Genomic DNA, 21,920 nt, shown 5'->3' with positions numbered 1-21,920 from the left:
TGTGTAGGCAGTTGTCTTCTTTTGAAAAAACTTTATGCACCTTTTTCCAGGAAAGTTTGTAAAGCTGATGTGTGTAAAAGAAAAAAATACTTTTATTTGCTCTCATTAGTTAAACTTCAGTGGTTTTAAACTCAAGTTTCTTTTGACAAATCCAGTAACAGACTAGTAAAATAAAATATGTTTGGTTATGGTGAGAGTGTGAGGACATGCTTCAGACAAAGAAGGGAGATGGGCCTTGTGCCCTTTTCCTGTTGGGGCGGCTGTTTGATCACGTTGCAGGCTCTGGTTTCTGGTGATATCTTAGGCAACCCTGAAGCATGTCAATGTAACCTGGTACTTCATCTTCCAGTAATTCAAGTTAACTGTCTAAAGTTGATCTATCATAAGGCACAATTCTGGTGCGTTAGTACTCCATTTCTCTACCTCTCCATTGGAGATAATGATGTCTTTATGTCAAGTATTTGGAGATTTTCAGAGGTTCTGTGTTATGTTGATGAAATATAGTATTTGAATGCTAGAATAGCTGAGATGCGTTAAAGTCTACATTGTGTAGTACTGGTACTGCGATTAAAAAAAAAAATCTAAGAAAGTATCTGGATCTTAATTTTGTGGCAAGCTTGATACATCACGTGTCTAACAGTGACTCATGATGGATGTCTAAATAGAGAAGTGTAGGAACAGGGCGAGCACACAGTGATATTTGTCTAGAATACCCTCTTAGGCCTTTTTATGGCCTTGCTGAGCCCCGAGTAGTGTCTTTCCATTTACTAGTTCTCAATGGGCTTTGGTTCCAAGAGTTATTAACACCAACTGGACACGTACTTATCTTACAGTTATATGAAGAACTGCCTCTTTTCATGTTCTCTGCTTCTCCCGGTGCAGCTGCAGGAGAAATCAACTGAAAAGAGCGGACAGTAGTTTCAGAGGGATCATTTGCTTCCATGACATGTGTGATTTTGTAGTTCTTCACTTTACTCTTTGCCTTTTGTCTACCCCACAGCTCCATCCTTTCCAGTCAGAAAATTCTAATGTATTTATCTGCTGCTTGTAAGGATCTGTGCTGTGTTCTTTATTGTCCTTATCTTTGTACCTTTTAAGGATATTATTATTGTTGTTGTTGTTATTTTAGGGTTTTTATTTTTTTCTAGTTAGATGAACAATACCCAAAGACAAAAAGCCCAGTATGGGCTTTTGCAGTAGTAATCTTTTCTGTTTTTTAAAGGTCTATGTGTTATAGGACCATCTGTTTTATACACTGTCTATTATAACTGTAAGGTTTTGGTTTTGAATAGTGCAGTTCTTAGCTTTGTTTTGAGACTATCTTTAAAGTGTTTGCTGGAATTGAGAGATCTTTCATAGAAAACCTCTCCAAACCCTTATGGAGATACAGCAAATGGAAAATATTGTTTTGCTACGGGCTCACCGTCTTCGAAGGGTCTTTTCATAAACATTACATTTACTACACAAGCTCTCAGTCAGGCCTGTTACTGCTGAGGTGTTTTTTAAAAAAAGGCTTCATTCTGCTTTTTATTTTTCAAGTTGATAAAATTATGGTTATTGACCTGCCTTACTGTGTTTTTACATTTAATTTGACATCATTTACAATCTTCTTTTTGTTTTCCTTGTTTAACAACTTTAACTTTTATAAAGATGTTTTCTTCTACTAAAGCTTCCTTTCACTGCTATTTTGCTGATAGATTTTTTTCTTTTTCTTCCCCTTTCTGAAGTCGTCTTTGATGATTAGCATCAAATATCATGCTTTTAAATAGTCTTCATGCTGCTTTCAAGTATTTAACTCTTCTTGGAACCTTTTTAGTCCTTTTTGTAGTTTGTTTTTGTTTTGTTAAAGATGCTTTTTATCTTTATATAGTTCACATTGTTGAAGCTAAACACAAACGTTTGTCTCTCTATCACTCTTTCAAAGGATTTTTGAGTACTACTTTAATCACGGTTGCAGTGACTCTCAAGTAGGGTCGCTTTGAACGCTGTCCTCTGCTATACTTTTGATAAAGTCAAGAACTGTTTCTCCTCATGTGGTTTGCCTGATTGTTTGCTGGCTGAAGCAGTCATTAATGGTGTTTAAACATTTAATCTTGGCATCCTGTCCTGACCTGACATTTAACCAATGTGCATAAGGGTAATTGAAGCCTACAATATATTGTCGTTTCCGTCTTTGTGAACTCTTATCCCCTTCAGTGTGCCACGGTCATTCTTACTGTTGTGGTCAGACAGTTGCTCATCTAAGTCCTAACACTGCTTTTCTGTACAATGTGCGTATTTTAGGCCTCAGGGATTCTGTTACTTGTTAAAAAAACCCGTTAATCAGATTTGACCGTAAGCTGCTTCTAACAGATGGCATTGCTTCACAAACAATACATCCTACTTCCTGTCCTCAGTATTTTGAAGTGGTAGTATCCCACTGGCATTACAACAATATTTTTCAGAAATTTTTTGAAAGCATGTCTGTCAATAACCCTTGCCTTCAGCTAGGCATTCTGATTTTGACACCTTATTAGGCTTCTTGCGTTATTATAGTAGAATGTAGATTTATCTTTTTTAAAGCAACTACAAAGAAATGGAAAACAAACCCAATAATTTGTTTCACCTGTTCTTTGTTGTTTCCTGTTAAAATCTTACTAACTTCTGTGTCATCTTTCATTTGTAAACAGTCTTCATAATTTTATCACTGCAGAGTGAATCACCTTGATCTTTGTGGTCTTTTGCACTTGTCACCTACCCTTCAGTCTTCAATTTAAAAACATTTTTATGGTATCTTTAAATTTTGGATTGGATGAAGCCCCATGCTCCTCTGTATTCTTTCTCAACTTGTAATGTTCCCTTAGGTATATAGGAAACTATCAACTGAGTTCTGCTCACACCACCACCATCATGCATTCGTGTCCCAAGCACTTTAACTAGTGGTTTTTTTTCCCTGGCTTTGTTGTCTCTGTGCTAGTATGTTTGTATTGTATAGATTTTTAAATGCAGTTTATTTCTAAATTGGAAACATTCACAAACACCAGTGTAATTTAGTCTCGTATGCTGTGTGCCTCTATAGATATAGTTTACCTTGTAAACTAAACTTACAGCCTTGGTAGAAAAAATGTTGAATGTATATGATGAGGTTTTCCATAAAACCATATTAAGCATTATTGATTTTAGTATCATCTTTTAGTTTTTGTAAGAGTGCTTCCTATCTCAACATTGCTATAACTTACGTTCTTACTGTTAAAAATAAAAAAATATGTTTGTGGCATTTAACTAATGATAATTATTTAGTTAGCAGCTAAAAGTGAGAACGGACGTGGTCAGGTTCTCCTTTTCCTTAACTGAATGTATTCTGTGTTGCAGGTTTTGCCTCAGTAGTCATCATGTGCTAGTGAATTTGAAAACAGTTGCTTACTATTAAGTATAGTCCAAATTCAGGTGAAGGAAGCCCTAAAATAGCTTTCTATTCTCTGTGGCCGGCTGCTTTTAGTATAGGTAATTTGTTAGTTTTGGACATGGGATACTTGTGATGCTGCTGTTCTAATAGTAGCAAATAGTGGCATGTTTTATACACTTTTTTTTTTTAACACTTAATGAGTATAATGCTTCTGGTTTGGAGATATGCCATAATCCTACATATTAATTTCTTGATGAATCAAAATAGAGAACATAGCAGGAAATAGGTATTGATTTAATTTCTTTTAGTCTATCAAATGAAGAGAAATAAAATTAGTTTATAACAGTGTCTTTATTAAAATGATAACTAAAATGTTATAAGGTCAAGGAAGAGGTCTAGGGAATATATCTATGGCTAAATATATCCTTCTGAGGTTAAAGTGTGTGTAATCAAAACTCACATTCGTTTAAAGATCCTTTTTTTGTAAGACAGAAAAATGCAGCTGACAGTTATTTACATTTTATTGAAATTATGAAATAGTACTCATTATTTGAAGGTATTAAAACCACATACATTTAGCATTATTTTTAAAAATATTTTGATTTTTAAACAGAATAAAGTAGGTTTTAAGTAAAAAAAAAAAAAAAACAAAACAAAAAAACCACAACAAAACCCAACAAAAGTGAAACAATAAAAATCAGAGATACATTATAACGTTTTTGAAAATTCCGAATGTTTGAAATAGCATTGAAAACTACAAAAATCTCTAACGTGCACAGAGGAATAAAATGTGATGTCTAAGAAAAATATTTTTAATGTATTTGACACAAGTGTGAGATATCGTAATTCATTGTACTGTATGTGCCAATTCTTTCATGTTCAGTTCAAACCATTTTTTTACTGAGAAATGTTGTTGCTTGTATTAAACACAAATTACTGGCTTTTTACATGTTGCTCTCATATTAACTGTTATCTCACGGTTTCAATACCTCTACCTAAAGAAGCTATCAAGGAAAAGTCTTATTTATTGTTCTTAGACGCTTGAATATCTTACATGCTCAGCATTTGTGTATGAAGAGTTCTTTAATAAAAACAATGGTTTTATTGGAAGAATTGTGCGCGCTTTTAATTCCACTTGAGATTTGAACAGAAATCCTTCTATTTTCTCATGTTAGTGTATTACTATGTTTGGTATTATAATGGAAAATTTAACTCCATTGAGTAAAGACAGCTTGTAGTTAATAGAGCTGTGATCTAATAATTGCAGATTTCAAGATAACATAGTGCAGGTGAGAGCAGTGACAAGACAGTGAGGAAGTCAGGTACTGAAATAACCTAAATATCTCTCTTCTTTTTGAAGTTTGTTGGGCAGCAATGCAGTGCTATGCTTTGCTGGTAGAGGAAACTACAATTTGTTTCTGATTGTATTGTAACATTTGTGTTAGCTGGTTGTAGACATTGCTAAAGTGTTGGGAGTTGGGAGTTTTTATAGGAATAAGTAATTATTTTAGGAATATTTGGAAATTAGTGATGGATTTTGGGCAGTTATCTCTTAATATAGTCCAGTGCTGGGTGAGAGTGTAGGATTTATTTTTCCTTGGTTCACTAGGTTAGCTGGTTTTATGGGTATGGGCTTGGAGATGTGAGAGTAGCGCACCTTAAGGAAGTAAAACTTGTTGGAGAAAGCTCAGAAACAACATTCTGGGGGGCATCCCTGAGGGAGTCACAGTCACAGGCTGATGGACATGGCTGCTGCTTTCCCACTTGCAGATTGAACCAGCGGCAAATCTGCATGTGTGTCCCTGAGACGCACTGCACACACACCAACAGGGGAGGCACCGCCTTCAACAGCACCTACATGTAGGACTCACATAAAATAGAAGCAGGGACAGCCGAGTCCTCCTCTGTGGCTGGTAGAAATTGAAAGTTACTAGTGAAAGCACACGCACAACACTCTCTAGATTCACAAGCATATGAACGTTTGCAGATCTCCCAGGTACCTCCCACAGGAGACAGTCCTTCATGAACTGCTCCAGCATGGGTCCTTCACATGGGCAGCAGTTCTTCACGACCTGCTCCAGCATGGGTCCTTTCCATAGGGTGCTTCAGGAAGACTGCTCCAGCATGGGTCCCCCACAGGCCTGTGGGGGGACCTGAAAACCTGCAGAAAACCTGCTCCAGTGTGTGCTTCCTTCCATGGACTGTGGCTCCTGTGTGGTCTCCTCTTGATGTGTTGCGGCTTCCTTCAGGGCACATCTGCCGACTCTGGCCTGGGCTTCTCCATGGGCTGTAGAGTGGGTATCTGCTCCACCATGGCCCTTCACGGGCTGCAGGGGGACAACTTGCTTCACCACGGCTTCTCCACAGGCTGCAGGGGAATCTCTGCTCTGGTACGTGGAGCATCTCCTCCCCCTTCTCCTCTGATCTTGGTGTCTGCAGGGCTGTTTCTCTCGCATTTTTCTGACTCCTCTCCCATCTGCTGTGTAACGTTTTCTACCCTTTCGTAAATACGTTATCACAGAGATGCTACCAACATCACTGATGGACTCAGCTTGGGCAGTGGTGGGTCCATCTTGGAGCTGGCTGGAGCTGCCTCTGTCTGACACGGGGGCAGCTCCTGGTGTCTTCTCACAGAAGCCATCCCTGCAGCCTCCCCTCTGCTACCAAAACCTTGCCATGTAAACCAAATCCACATAGTCCCATAGACGCTCCTAAAGTATCCAAATCTTCCTGATCCTCATTTCCCTTTTCTTACCATTTACAAAGTCCAGGTGGCCTTCTCCAAAGCTGTGCCTGCAGTTTCTTGATGTCCCATCAATTACTAACTGGAGACTTCTGGTCCATGGCATTGTCACTGTTATCTCTTGTCTGTCACGTTTGAGTCTCTGTATATTCTTGTTCATCGTTTATGCCATTAACTTATTGACCTTCTTTGCATTGAAAATGTTCTTGATCAGCTAGCCTTAGTGAAGCAGACTCTCACCTTCCACATGCCCTTATAAATGACAAAAAAGGACAACTCTTATTTAAGAAGTTGATGTTTCTTACCTCGTTCTTGGCTCACTGCATTCTGTTTCCTGGCTGTACCCTTGGATGCACAATGGAAGAACTTTCATAGAGTTGTTTTTAAGAGCTTTCATACAGATAATGTTAAAAAAAACAAAACAAAAACAAAAGAAAAACAAAAAACCACAAACTTTTTACCTAATAATTGAACTTGCAACAAGTGCTGCGTGCTATGACGTGACTTACTGCAGAGTTGGAAAGCCGGAGTGGTGAAGAGTAAGCACTTATTCCACAGGCCAGTAGATATCCAGTGAAATTTATTTTTGCATTTAGCTATGGAGCTGTAGTTCCTTTTAACAGTTGTGGAACTTCAAAGGCTATTACAGAGTTTTTAACTGTTGTCTGCATTGAAGAGTGATGAAAAGTTTTGGATACATTAGAATGATTTATGGCAAATAAATACAAATTTGTTTCCTTGCTCTGCGTTTCTTACAAAATTAGTTATTTAAAAATAAAACAGTATCCAACCTCTAGCCTATCTTTTATGCAAAATGAAAGTTTTTGGTTAGTTGAAAACAAATCTTGACTAGGTTTTTTCATATAATGATCAAAAGTATATATGACAATAATGTACTACCGGATTCCCTTAGAAAAATCACTGAAATTAACAGTATTTAAGATAGGTGCATCTTTCTCTCCCCCTCACTCAAATTTTAAAGCGAAACAGCACAGGTACTGTTTTATGTGTTGTGAAGGGGTTTGGGAACAAAGGAGCCTGCTTCCTAGTCTGCAACTTGCTGTTTGCTTTTAGTAATCCATTTCTTAATCTTCCTTTGCTGTATACATGCTCAGTATAAAGAAAAAAAAATAATTGACTAATTTACAAATATGCTGAGATCTTTGGAAGAATTAAAAAAAAATATTGAAATGGCTTCTCTTACATTACAGTTTAATTTTCTGCTTTTCCATTGAAGAGGAAAATAATTGGTATTATTTATTTCAATGTACACTTAGCACAGTTTATATAGGCAAACTGACGATAATGAATTAACACAAACCATGTTTAGTGAACAGAATGTTCCAAATTGGTTTTGGCTGAAATTCCTGTTGTTTGTTTACCTGCATACGTGATTACTGTTCCTTTCTTTCTCTGCATATTTAATTGCTGTCTAATTAATTGGTCTGTTGATTTCCTACATAATTAATTATTCACTAATTAATCATTGATTCCCTGCATAGTTAATTAACTTATTGCTTATTTGATTTTTACATTTAATTGACTATAATTCACTGCTCTATTGTTACACCACCTAATTAGCAACTGGTTAATCAATTATTGTTTGCTTATTCCTGATCTAGTTGTTTAGGCCTGTGATCGGCACGGTTGATCCTCTACTATCTGACCTCCTTTTCCAGTCATTCTTCCTAAAATCATTTCTTTACTCGGTTTTTGTTTCCATCTCACCTCTGAGCAAAGCACGGGCATCTTCTGCGTATTCTCCTGATGCACCTTCACTAACATTCACACTGTTCTCTGCCACCTGGCCTCTTCACTTCTGGTTTTGTTCCAGCTTTACTTCTGTTTGATGGTTTGTGTAATCAGGAACTTTAAACAACCACAGAGACTTTTGGGGATCCTTCTTGCTCTTCTCCCCATCTCCAGGTCCTCGCTGGGAGGAGGGACACATAAAGTCGTGTGTGAGTACTGATTACAGCCGTTGAAGGAGGAGGCAGGAGACACAAAGCAGTGAGCCTGAACTTTTAGGGAAAATAACCAGCAGGTCAGGAGGCAGAAACAGTGGCAAATAAAACCTCAAAATAGAATTTTCAGCAAAATCGTGGAATTTCAATGTTCAGTATTAGTTAAACCTTTAGGTAAATGCTCACAGGTTTTGTAGCGTGAATCTTAACTGTGCATTTACATTTAGAGAGAACAGTTGTCATCCACTGGGTCAATAACAGCCTTCATTATTTTTTGTTAAATAAAAGAATAACACTAACTAGAGCAGAACTAGTTCAAAGGAATTGATTCAAAGGAACATTTCCATTATAAACGTACTGGAATCAAAATAGAAATGTGTGTGTGCTCAAGACAGCAGAATACCTGAGAAGGAACCCTACCGAGCTCCTAAGAACGTGCTGAATGTGTTATGCATTTTACATAGCTGCTTGTGTGTGTAATTATAGAGTATATTTCAAACAATGGGAGCAATATTTGAGTTGTTTTTCAGAGATGTTTTTAAAGAGATGAAGACATACTCTGCCTTTTATTTTTGAGGTAGTTGTATTATTTCTGAAGATGAGGATGCTTTTGTTATAGTTTCAGGTGCAAATAACTGCAAAAGAGAGTCACATCTGCTGATTTTAACATTCCGAATGCCTTAAAGATAGATTTTTTTCTTGCGGGGGGTGAACCATATAATTAATGTGTCATGAAGGGAGGGGAACAACATTGAATAGGGGTAGCGATCTTTGCTTGGGATTGGCTTGAAAACCGGTCCCAAAATACAGCTTCCCTGTTCTCTTTTCCCCAGATTGATCCCAAAGTTCACAAAATAACATTTTATTTCTGTGTTTATCTGACTAATCTGTGGTTTGGTTTGTACCTCAAATAACGTTGGTTGTTTCAGTTTGATTTCAGTGAGCATACGTCCCTAATTTTCCTTAGGGAGGTGGAGGGGAGAGGAGCAATGAGTGAGTCTCTGGGCCAGGAGTTCGTGTATGTAGCTGAAGACAAAGCTTGCTGTTAAAATTGGGTCCTGGTTGTTGTTACATTTCGTTGGACACTGAAGGCAGCAGGGGCTGCTGAAAAATCAAACCATTAAAACAAATGACAGGAGTTTTAGAAAGCAAATAAAGTCCTCTGAATTAAGTCTCTGGCAAGAGTTTGTAAGCTTTTTTTTTTTTATCAGGATTTTTCTGAATTATTAGCTTTATATTAACCCTTCTTTATTGTTATTTACTATCTTGTGGCTTTGCTTTCGCATCACACCTCTAGTACCTGTAAATTAAAACAAAACCTACAAAGTTGTCTAAAATGTTCTGTAAAATTTCTGTTTAAAGCATTGACCAAGAGAAGTTTTAATGAAATTCTTCATTTGCTGCTGCTTCTAAAGTTTTTAGTTTGTTGAGGGCTTTTTTTGAATCAACAGGAATTTTTCATGGAACTTTTATGTCAAAGTGTATGGAATACTAGATGTTTTGTTAATGTCAAATGTTACTCATAGAATTATAAAATCTTCATGGTTGGAAGGGATCTTTGAGATCATTGAGTCCAACCATACACACACAAAAAAAACCCCTACAGTCTCTGCCACTAGAGCATGCTCTGAAGTGCCAAATCTAGACGTTTCTTAAATACATCTAGGGATGGTGACTCAACCACCTCCCTGGGCAGGCGGTTCCAGTGCCTGACCACTCTTTCAGTAAAGTCATTCTTCCTAATACCTAATCTAAACCTCCCCTGCTGCAACTTCAGACCATTTCCTCTGGTCCTGTCATTATTCACCTGGGAGAAGAGGCCAACACCCACCTCTCTCCAACCTCCTTTCAGGTAGTTGTAGAGGGCAATGAGGTCTCCCCTCAGCCTCCTCTTCTCCAAGCTAAACATGCCCAGCTCCCTCAGCCTCTCCTCATATGACCTGGTCTCCAGACCCCTCACCAGCCTGGTAGCTCTCCTCTGGACATGCTCCAGCACTTCCATGTCCCTCGTGTAGAGAGGGGCCCAGAACTGAACACAGCACTCGAGGTGAGGCCTCACCAGTGCCGAGTACAGAGGCACGATCACTTCCCTGCTCCTGCTGGCCACGCTATTCCTGATACAAGCCAGAATGCTGTTGGCCTTCTTGGCCACCTGGGCACCCTGCTGGCTCATGTTAAGCTGGCCGTCCCCCAGCACCCCCAGGTCCTTTTCTGCTGGGCAGCTTTCCAGCCACTCTTCCCCAAGCCTGTAGCGCTGCTTGGGGTTGTTGTGACCAAAATGCAGGATCCGGCACTTGGCCTTATTAAACCTCATACAGTTGGCCTTGGCCCATCGATCCAGCCTGTCCAGGTCCCTCTGTAGAGCCTTCCTACCCTCAAGCAGATCAACACTCCCACCTAGTTTGGTGTCATCTGCAAACTTACTGAGGGTGCACTCAATCCCCTCATCCAGATCATTGATAAAGATATTAAACAAAGCCGGCCCCAAAACTGAGCCCTGAGGGACACCACTGGTGACCGGCCGCCAAGAGGATTTCACCCCATTAATCACAACTCTCTGGGCACGGCCATCCAGCCAGTTTTTAACCCAGTGAAGAGTACACTTGTCTATGCCATGATTCGCCAGCTTCTCCAGGAGAATGCTGTGGGGGACGGTGTCAAAGGTCTTACCAAAGTCCAGATAGACAACATCCACAGCCTTCCCCTCGTCCAGAAGGTGGGTCACATGGTCATAGAAAGAGATCAGGTTGGTTAAGCAGGACCTCCCCTTCCTAAACCCACGCTGGCTGGCCCTGATCCCTTGGCTGCCCTGCACTTGCCGTGAGAGCTCACTCAAGATGATCCTCTCCATGATCTTTCCTGGTAACGAGGTCAGGCTGACAGGCCTGTAGTTCCCCGGATCCTCCTTCCGACCCTTCTTGTAGATGGGCGTCACATTAGCCACCCTCCAGTCATCTGGCACCTGCCCTGTTGACCAGGATTGTTGATAAATGATGGAGAGAGGCTTGGTGAGCTCGTCTGCCAGCTCCCCGAGTACTCTTGGGTGAATCCCATCTGGCCCCGTAGACTTATGTGTGTCTAGGTGCAGAAGCAGATCATTGACTACTTCCTCCTGGATTATGGGTGGGTTGTTCTGCTCTCCACCCTTATCTTCCAGCTCAGGAGGCCGAGCACCCTGGGGACAGCTGGTGTGACTATTGAAGATGGAGGCAAAGAAGGCATTCAGTATCTCAGCCTTCTCCTCGTCCGTGGTTGCAACTTTCCTCCCAGCATCCAGTAAGGGATGGAGATTCTCCCTCACTCTCTTTTTGTTGATGTATTTATGAAAATTTTTTTTGTTGTCCTTTATGTTAGTGGCCAAGTTGAGCTCCAGCTGGGCTTTTGCCTTCCTAATTTTCTCTCTGTATAACCTAACGAGATCTCTGTACTCCTCCTGAGTTGCCTGTCCCTTTTTCCAAAGGTGGTAAACCCTCCTTTTATTCCTGAGTCCCATCAGTAATCAGTCCCATCAGCCTCTGAGGCTGATACGATACATTTTGTTTTGAGAACAAAACTTCTTTTCCCCCTCCTTAAATTTTCCTCCTATTTCTGCCCATTTTTCTCCATGTAGATGGGTGAGATGAGGCCTCATATTTTTTTTTCAAATACTGGGAGAAAAGAAGAAAAATCTTTGTGTTTGTACAGCTCTGAAGTGAATGGCCAGAAGGAGAAAGGAAGACGATGTGATGGCATAGCTGTGACTGTCATATGATGCAATGTTTTGTGGTCTACAGCACTGCGGATGTTTTGAGCTTTTTCCACACTCTTTCATTAGTGGCAGAGCCACATCTAAGGATAATGACCCCCAGAACCACACACTTAACATTTTTAACTCGCAGGCAAAAATGATGCATCAAAGCATACATTTTTGATAGAACATATTAATTTTCTAAGAAACGTTACTATAATGAAGGAAAAGTTTCCTTTTATTTTTTATGGTTTTTAATTCTTCCTTCCTTCTTTTGTTTCCAGCACTTACACAGGTAATTAGCGAATTAGACTTGCTTAGGTGAGGTAAGTAGAAAGGTTAAGTAGATGTAGGAAAGAACAGTGAGGTCTGTGAACATAAATTAGGATTTGGGGCCCAGCTTCTCTGTATTTAAGAGCTACTTTTTAAATAAAATAAATAAAAAATGCTTTGCATTTATACCAATGTGGTACACATCAAACCTGGACAATGACTTAATGTCATATCATTTTATCAGCTGTTTGAAAAAATATGAAATTATAACGATGTCTGAGGCTGGAAGGGGAAAAAAAGGTCTTCCTGCTCTCTTTTGGGTCTTGTTATTTCTAAGATTTGAGCCAGAAGATATTTTTTGCCCTGTGAGGATTTGGGTAGAAGTTGAACCATTTCTTAAATGAATTTATTTTAGGATTTATGATGAATGTCTTCATTTAATGGTGTAACGTTCTTTGTTTCAGTTCATTACTGTCCGTTAAGTGTATTAAGTTAACTGATAGTTAGTGTGTTAGCCGAACCGAAATCTCAATAACTTGTGGTAATATAAACAAACAAATTATGAAATATTAACTCCTCTTTTTAAACTTACCTTTCAGGGATCAATTCCATCTTCATGTGTAAGCTTTGTAACTTGTTTTCACCAAATCAGTCTGAACTGCTGTCTCACGTCTCTGAGAAGCATACAGAAGAAGGGACCAACGTGGATGACATCATTATTCCACTCCAGCCTCTAACAGTACCCACAAACGTAAACAAAGATGCAGAAGGTACATTCATAAAGTGAGAGGAATGTCATTTTCCAAGTCATTTAGTTTTTTAATAAAAGCTGTGGTGTGATGATTCTGCATTGTGTATAGAATAATTTTTGTAGCTTGTTTTTGTAATGGTCGCTGTACAACTGCCAAACTGAATTTTGTTCAGTGCAGAATAAATCAGAAGACAGATGTGGATAAACTCAGCATGTGATAGGGGGTGATGACATCGGTCCATTAATTTTAAATGTCAAGTGTAGCTAAGTCTGCGTCCTACAGCTTTAACTTGAAGCTGTGTCATAGCAGCGGGAAGAAGGTGTAATGGCAGTGGAGAGCGATCAGGACACCATGGATGGGGGTCTTCAGGCTTAGGAATGGTGGTGTGCTTTGAGTTGCCTAACATCTTGCTTATTGTGTTTCAGATAATGTTAATAGTTCTATTCCAAAACGGAAATGGCATGACTAATAATTTATAACTATGCTTTGATATTGGCACTAGTAAATAAAGCAATCCGGTAGTCAAAGGTTACTTTTTACAGAACAATTTTACTCTGCAGTGGAAGAAGTTCTGTTAATTCCATTTTAACTAATTATAATTGCAGTTCTTTGTAATAGTAGCAATGCGTTCAAAATAATCCAGACTTCTTTTAGACCCTTACTGAGCAATGGATTTATGTTGTTGGCAAGCCTCTTATTTAACACAACTAGTAGAATTTTCCAGTCATTTAGATTTCTGGATCTTAAAAAGTGTGTGCTTATGAATAAAAACCACTCCGATATCATACTTAAAAGTTTGTGGGGTTTTTATCATTAATGTACGCATGTGATATTTCTTCATTTATTTACTAGCAGTAATTCAGTAGTTACATTAACTTCATCAACATAAGAAGGTATTTCTAATAATGGTCATATATTATTCAGCTATAGCTGCAATCTCCTCAGATGGTTGGTGAGGAAAAATTGCTTCAGATTATTATTTCACACAAAGCCTAAAATTAACAGTGCATCAGAAGAAGATGAATAAATAACAAATTACATCAAGTTTCACAATGCCATTCTAATTTTATTTTAATTATACAGACTGAATTTCTCAGGCATGCAGAATGCATCTTCCTTTCTTAAATCTTTGTTTCCTGTTAGCCCTTCACTGAACTGTATTTCTGAGTACAGCAAGACTGGTATTTTCTAACATTCCTTTTAGTAAAAAGGCTCTTCTGTAAACTTTTTGCACTTGTGTGAGGGACTGTCTGCACTTTCTGTATTACATGTTGTTAAGCATGCATTGTACATTTATGAGAATAGTCTGCACTTACTGCTATGATCTGAAGCAGCAGAAATTAGACATATGCAGCTTTTAAGCAAATAACTTTTCAAATCTAATTACGTAAAATATAATGTTCATATGTTAAGTTACATATTCATTAGTTACCTTTTTCATAATTCTTGGTGGATGCTTCTCATCATCTGATACGATCACACGGTGCCACCTTTTTCGGCTTACGTAGCTAATTCTTTGCTGTCTGCCGTCAGTAAGCGTGTCAAGGTAAATTACTTTCACGTAGTTTTCAACTTTATGTATTATAAACATACTTTAATATTTCTTCTTTCCCATCACATAGATTGACTGGAGAAGACAATAGTCTGTTCTGAAGTCCTGTTCAATTGTTTCCTGTGTTCTTTTTCAAAAAATAGGGTATTTCACAGTTGAATATAGGAATTTGAAGAGTTCTTCTTTCAAGGCATCAATTATTTCCCTCCTATTATGGAATCCTCAACAGATAAAACTTTAAAAGTTTATAATACACAGTTTTTTCTCAGTGGACCCTTCTTTGTAGTAATTCAGTATTGTCACGAAAAGGAGAAGTGATTGATGAATGACAGTCTAGAGATTACAGCTTCCTTTTAGTATTCATTGACTGAGGGATGAACATCTTTTTGTTCTTTGAAAGCATAGTTTTTCTTCCAGGTATTGGTAAACAATGTAGTGAATCACAGAATCACAGGGGTTGGAAGGGACCTTCATAGGTCATCTAGTCCAACCCCCCTGTCAAGGCAGGGTCACCGAGAGCAGGTTGGACAGGTTTTGAATATCTCCCAAAAAGGAGAGTCCACAACCTCTCTGAGCCACCCGTTCCAGTGCTCTGGCACCATGAAAGTAAAGAAATTTTTCCTCGTGTTGAGATGGAATTTCCTGTATTCCAGTTCCAGAATTGGTATGGACGAGTGAATGCTGAGTTGCTGATGGAACTCTGTGTTCTGCCCGAGTAATAATTATTTTATAAGTACTGTGAAGAAGTAAAATGCTAGGCAAGTAACGTGTTTATTACTCTAATGTTATTTTATTGGCAATGCTGTCTGCTGAATTTTATTTAGTTGTACCACTTTCCAATAGTTAAGTCGTGTTATATTTAGAGTAGATTTGTCCTAGCCATTTTAGTAGAATGATGTTAAGAATTTTTTTATCAAATGGAACCAAAGATACCAGGCAGATGTTGCTGTTACAGAAATTATGCATAGGTCACATTTTGTCCAGTGCTGGATGTGACCATCCAACCAATTCCTCATCCACCGAACAGTCCACCCATCAAATCCATTTCTCTGCAATTTAGAGAGAAGTATGTTGTGGGGAACCATGTCAAAGACCTTACAGAAATCCAGACAGATGACATCAGTAGCTCTTCCCCTGTCTACTGATGTAGTCACTCCTTCACAGAAGGCCACGACGTTGGTCAGGCAGGACTTGCCCTTGGTGAAGTCATGCTGGTTGTCTGGAGTCATGTCCCCGTCCTCCATGTGCCTTAGTATAGCTTCTAGGAGGATCTGTTCCATGATCTTCCCAGGCACAGAGGTGAGGCTGACAGGCTGGTAGTTCCCAGGGTCCTCCTTTCTGCCCTTTTTAAAAACATTGTAATCGATTAAATAAAATATACACTTTTTATACTGACACTTGAGGAAGGATTCCTGTTGCATAATGCATCTAACTGTTGGAATTTGGTCAGGGTGTTTAAGTGGACACTTGCACAAGTGTTTTGTGACTTCTGACAAACCGTTTGAATCGTGCTGCAGCTGGAAGTGTGGTGACCGTCTTGAGCTGCTTACTCACACAGGTTTGGAGAAAAAGGGCCATTTGGTAGGGATCGCTTACATCTACTCTTCCAGAATCAGAGCTAGTTGCCCTGTTAAAACATTAAAGTGGTTTATTGAAGATTTTTTTTTTACATGAGTAATTTGAGTTCCACATGTAATTCAGTTAAGGCTGAGGGGTAGAAAACCAGAGACAAGTCCTTGATATACTTACAGTGTATAGTCTTGCCGATTTATTGCAGTTTCCTGTGCATGATAAAGTAACTTTGGAAAATCTTACCCCCTAAGGGTTGTTGTCCTTTAGTGAACCAATTTTGGTAAAGCTTGGTTTTGAGGCAACCATTGTACTGAGGATCCTTAAGTCCGGTGGAATCCATAGTCCTGGTGTGCCAGGATCTACCTGGTCTACAATTGAATCTATGAAGAGATAAAAGTTCTCAACAGGGAAGTTATTGTTATTTAAATTCTAAGGGGTTTTTTATTCAATTTTGTTTATTTTAAAAATAAACTTTTAAAAAATGTTGTCTAGGCCCTAGTGCTCTGGAGGTCTGGTTATGGATCTTTATTTTTATGTAGCATGATCCCAGACAAGTAATTAATGGGAATGATCACAGACCTCAGTAGAATCTGATTGAGATGCATATATATGTATACATATTGCAAGGGATTAATTAGGTATAATTCTGCTCTATAATAATATGAAGGCCTCATAAATGGAAATGTTCTGTGTTACTCATGTCCTGAATATTTTTGAGACAATTGATTGCTAAATGGACTGATTTGGAGAAGCTTATGTGAATAATTCCTATGAAGGAACAGTATAAAAATAGACATATAGTTTATTTCATTATTCTCTTTTTGAAGTGCTTTTTTATGTCTTTGAGTACATAATTATATAGCGTAGCACAGAATGCCTTCCCAGAACATTGCCATTGTGCATCCAATACCAATCAACGTAAAGATTGGTTCCAGTGAGTCTTTGATGAGTGTAAAATTCCCAGAAAAACCTAAGATGTTCTTGGGGGAACAGGGTCTTTTAAAATCTTTTTAATGACCAATTTAAAACTTGTGACTAAGCATCCTTGAAATAAGTGGGGATTTTATTCCTTTATTTATTAAACTATTTTTAACGGTTAAGCAGATTCTTTTTTCTAGCAAGCGATGATGTTTGTGATGGACTTGGTTATGTGCTAACAGAGGAACGGCAAGGTACCGCTGTTCAGTTGCTGTGTTTTGTTAGTCTGAGGTGGTGCTTTGAACTGCGATGAGTATAACGCCGTGTGACTGGCTAACTGGTGGCAAGCTGGGTAGAGAGAGACAGCTGGAATTTTATGGTCACGTGCGTTGTTAAAAGCTTAATTTGGGCATTGCTAATACAAAGCGGCTTGCGATATGTTTGGCCCCGGAAAAAGTAAAACAAGGAGGAAGAAAATGAAGTGATTGTTGTAAGCTCGGGATTTGTCTGGTGATTTATCAGTTTCCATGTGAGTCCTCCTGTTCCTGTGTATGTTGCTACCCAGCGCTTGCCACCAAGCCTTTTTAAATGTCAGAACTGCTTCAAATTCTCCTACTGATAGGATCACTTACAAACAGATGTAAAATTTAGACATTCTTTATACGTTTGCCACACACTAGTAGTCATAGTGACAAGAATTACAGTTTTGTAGGCCACAGAAGAGGATCTACCACCAACCTTCTGAAGGAGCAGTTTTCATATTTCCGCTTGCATACGAGTTCTTGTTCCATTTCTGTCTTGATGTGAACATACTGTTCTCTTTTTCTTTAAGTTTGCGTTAAAACAGTTGAGAAGAAGCTCTTTTACCTGATTCTGCTTCATTTCCTTTTGGATAACAAGTTGGGTAATCTGATGTAAAAAGATTGTAAAAGAAAGAAAAGAATATTATACACGGAGAATATGGTGGTTGCATTCACTTTTCAAATCCTGGGATTTAATTATTTTATAGTAACCTGATCCACATCTGTATTCCTCATACTGTGTTTGACACTTTGGCAAACTGTGACCTTCTTAGAGGTTGACATGAAGATAAATGTTATTTGTGTGCTTGTTTTAATTGCATGTTTATTTCTTTAGCTCAAGGCACCAAATACTGATTGCTGCAATTGATGGTTATCAAAATTACATGAATGGTAGCAAAGAGATGTTTTGAGAGCATTGAAATAATCCTTCTCTTTTTGGCTGATAATCGACAAAACTACTTTCACTGGAGTGCAGTAGCACAGAAATTCATAATGTTGTTGATGGAGGGTTGCAAAAGTTATGTGAAAGTGTTTTCTTTTTCCTGTTTATAACGAGGCTTTTCGTATTCTTTTTACATTATATTTAAGCTCCTATAACAAGACAGAATGCTTTCTTTTTCACTTGATACCAATTACGTGATTAATTCAAAGCTATGGTCTCTGTATGTGGGGTTTTGTCTGTCTGGAATACTTAAGGGAAATTCTGAACAGATTTTGAATAAGGTGCTGCCACCACCTCCTGTTCTCATACAACATCTTCCCTTAAGGTCATTTATTTTTCCATATGCTCTAAGTCCACCAATTTAGTAAAGTCTTTTGGCCCATGTACTTGAAAATTTCTCCTTTTGTGTTTTTTTTAATTAATATTCTCTCCTTTCATGTTTTTTCAGACTTTTACATTGTCACTCTCAATTTATCAGGCAGAATGTAGGCTATTGGCTTGATGAATAATTGATAAAAAGCTTTAGACAGTTCTTAATCAATCTTTGTTCTTGATATATTCTGGTTTTGGTGAACGTTTCTGGAATAAGAGCAATAGAAATGTAAGTTTCTCATAAGAGGCACGATTTATGTGTAGTACTGCCAGTCTGTTTTACCTTGAATAATCTCAAGATATTTTCAATCTTTTGAAACTGCAGCAGTTGCTTAATTACTGGACATTTCTCTCTTTTAACACAGAAGACATATTTCATACTTCTCTCATTTGTGCTATGCAAAAAAACCCCAAAGCAACAGTAAAAGTATGAAATTCTGAGGAGAATAATTTTATTTCTGCACAGGTCTCAAGATTTGGAAATATTTTAATGTAAGAAAACTTAAAGGGACCTCTTTGCTATGACTATCATAAGATGAAACATGCACAAGATTTACATTTCCTTGTTTTTTTCTGAGCACAAAGACCAGAATTATTTAAAAAATTTCAGTATGTGCCAGTCCATTGTCTTTCTTTATGATATTATAAAGACGGCGGCTGACAGGTGCTTCATACCAGTTCCGTTTCACTTCGCGCATTTTAATGCACATTATACTCTGGGGCTTTTTTTGCAATTACGACAACCATATCAAGCTCTTCTACCTTTTAATTCTCAGAGCTGGAATTCACTGCACACGACTGAAGGTTCTTAAACAGGGAACTTGGTCACCGTGGGATCCAGAGGTGATTCAAGCCTTATGTGATCTGAACTGCACTCTGGAGAGTAGTTTATCTGTTCCTTCAGTATAGAAGACAAATATTAACTAAATTGAGACCTCGAGTGTCTAACATTAGATAAAATTAATCCCAGAAGCCTGGAAGAAGCCTGGCTGTGTCCTGTTTCTCCACACGCCATCGGGCAAGCTCTTCTAGATGCACCCCAATTTTTCCTTCTCAGAACTTATGCAGATACGCAGAGTGGATCTGGGACTTCACCAGATGTCTGCTCAGACTGTAAAAGATCGTTTAAATGCTACCGTGCTTTACTGTTTGTGAACTGCTAGTTTCTTGCAGAAGAGCAGCTTCAATGTAAATAACTAAAACATATACAATAACAATGGGTAATTTCTTAAGAAGCACAGTATAAAGAAATAAAAAACCCAGGCAAGCACCCCTGTGTTAACCAGAAAGACAGAGACTGCTAGAGACTGATTCTTTTCATTGTATTAAACTATTAGATGGAAGTAACTTGTAGCGAGGCTGAAATCTCCTAAAATTACTGGATCACTGTGTGGAACATCTCACTGATTTTATCTATGTTTCCTCTACAAAAATATGGAAATGTGAAGTTATGTTGTGTATATTGAGAATTGTGGATTACTTCTGATTTTAATTATTTGAAAGGAATAATTAAGGAAATTTAAGGAAAGGAAACATTTTTTGCATGACTTCTGAAATGTATTTGTTGCCAACAAGTTTTTATACCAACTTTTGGCTAGAAAGTGCTAACAATGAACAAGCATGGGAAATATTAGAGAGTAACAGTTCAGCTTGTTGAAAGGACAATGAACTTTTGGTTTTAAAACGTAAACTGTTTTTTCTCTGAATACAAGTCTGTACTTAAGCAATTTCTTTGAGAGTGATTTAAATTAAAAAGGCTTTATGTAGAATGTCAGAACACAGCAGGGCAACTGTGTAGAACATGCAGGCTGATACAGTTATACAACAGTCTAAAAGAGTGCTTGCAGTGTAATTTCTGTAAAACTTTGGCACTTTGACATTTACCGATCTCAGTAACACAAATGTTATTGCTTTGCAGCTAGCAGAAATGCCAACAAATACCATTTCTTAAACATAAGTTTGCGTGAAGCTAGCATTTTTTTAAGCTTTTAATCTCAAACTTAATTTAGTATTCCTATTTTTTGAAGTTCAGATGGATATTAGATAATCAGCTGTGGAATTTAATTATAGCTTCTTTTTAACTTAAACTTTCTTTTCTAGAGCTTCTTGTAGTGAAGAGGAAAAGGGGCAGACCAAAAGGGTCTACTAAGAAGTTTTGTGTGGATGAAGATGCAGCAGAAAATAATCCCGTTCCAAGCGAAGAAGCTCCACCCGGGCCAGAAGAAAGTTCAGAACTGTCTGAAGTCTCACCAGGCAGCTTGGAATGTAGGAAATGCAATCGGAAGTTCTCCAACACACGTCAGCTGAGGAAACATATCTGCATTATTGTTTTAAATGAAGGAGAAGAAGAAGGAGATGGAGGTAAGAAAACACGCAACAAAAATACCTTAAGCATGTTGTGAAATAGTGTGTTTCCATCCTGTGATCTGATTGGTAGCAACTCCTGATCCGCAGTGTTAATTTTAAATTGAATGGAACTACCGGTTTCTTCTAACATAAAAAGCATCTTGAAGCAAAACAGAGAATGAAGTCAGGCAAGGTATTTTAATTTTTTACAAAAAAGGTCAAAATGTTTATTGCACTAATGATTGTCTTGAACTCCTTGAGATGCTTATTTTGCATAAGCAACTGTTCTGTTTCTCACAAAGAGGATTACAGTTCTCCAGTGAGAAGCGATGTGGGCCATGTAGGTAAGTATCACACATAGGTGGGGAAGGATGATGCTGTAGAGGTGTTTCTATCCTGTAACTTGGGAAACCTGAATTCTATCCTGTTCTTTTCATAGATTTAAAGACTGCTTTTCCGGGTGGCTGCTTGTACTATATAAAAAATAATGCCACACTCACCTCTCTGTTTTACAAAACTATATGTCATTGACTGTCTTTGGAATATCAGTGTTCATTGTTTAAATTTAGTTTTAAGATCAATTTGAATATATTCAGCCTCTCAAAGTTTTAGAACGGAATAGAGCAGAACAGAATAGAGTATTTTAAGTTGGAAGGGACCTATAATGAGTCCAGCTGCCTGACCACTTTAGGGCTCACCAAAAGCTAAAGCATATTATTAAAGGCATTGTCTAAATGCTTCTTTAACACTGACAGGCTTGGGGCATTGACCACCCCTCTAGGAAGCCTTTTTAAAAAGATAACAGTGAATATTCATATAGGTTAGGTTAGGTTAGGTTGGAGGGACCTGCAACAGTCATCTAGTCCAACTGCCTATTTAAGTTTGCTCGAAGATGAATGTCACATACAGTCAAAGTAATACTTTTGTCCCAGTTATCTAACTTTATATGAGTCTTGTGTTTGCGTTAAAATTAGGTTTTTTCTTTTGCAATAGTTGCTTTGCGTGATATTCTGTTGATTCTACTTGTCGACAAAATTTGCCATTGATTTTTCTCCAGTTTTCTATACCGTT

At 38.1% G+C, this 21,920-nt stretch overlaps 1 protein-coding gene across 3 annotated transcripts in view; it reads left to right on the top strand.

The window, feature by feature from the left end:
* Positions 1-21,920, top strand: part of ZFAT (zinc finger and AT-hook domain containing) — a 98,090-nt gene that overhangs the window by 2,325 nt on the left and 73,845 nt on the right. For 2 of the 3 annotated variants that reach the window (XR_012585800.1, XM_074577889.1), the window contains exons 2-3: positions 12,692-12,862; positions 20,604-20,864. Coding sequence is in view for 2 of the 3 variants with exons in the window: in XM_074577889.1 (XP_074433990.1) it covers positions 12,692-12,862; positions 20,604-20,864 (432 nt within the window). In the remaining variant the exon portion in view is untranslated. Of the gene's footprint in view, positions 1-11,296; positions 11,369-12,691; positions 12,863-20,603; positions 20,865-21,920 lie in introns of those variants that run through there. The other variant, XM_074577890.1, reaches the window with a different exon arrangement.

The sequence above is a fragment of the Larus michahellis genome, chromosome 2 (assembly GCF_964199755.1).
Source record: "Larus michahellis chromosome 2, bLarMic1.1, whole genome shotgun sequence".
In the NCBI taxonomy this organism is placed as follows: Eukaryota; Metazoa; Chordata; class Aves; order Charadriiformes; family Laridae; genus Larus; species Larus michahellis.
Note: the sequence above shows the minus strand (reverse complement) of the source record. Positions and strands in the feature narration are given on the sequence as shown.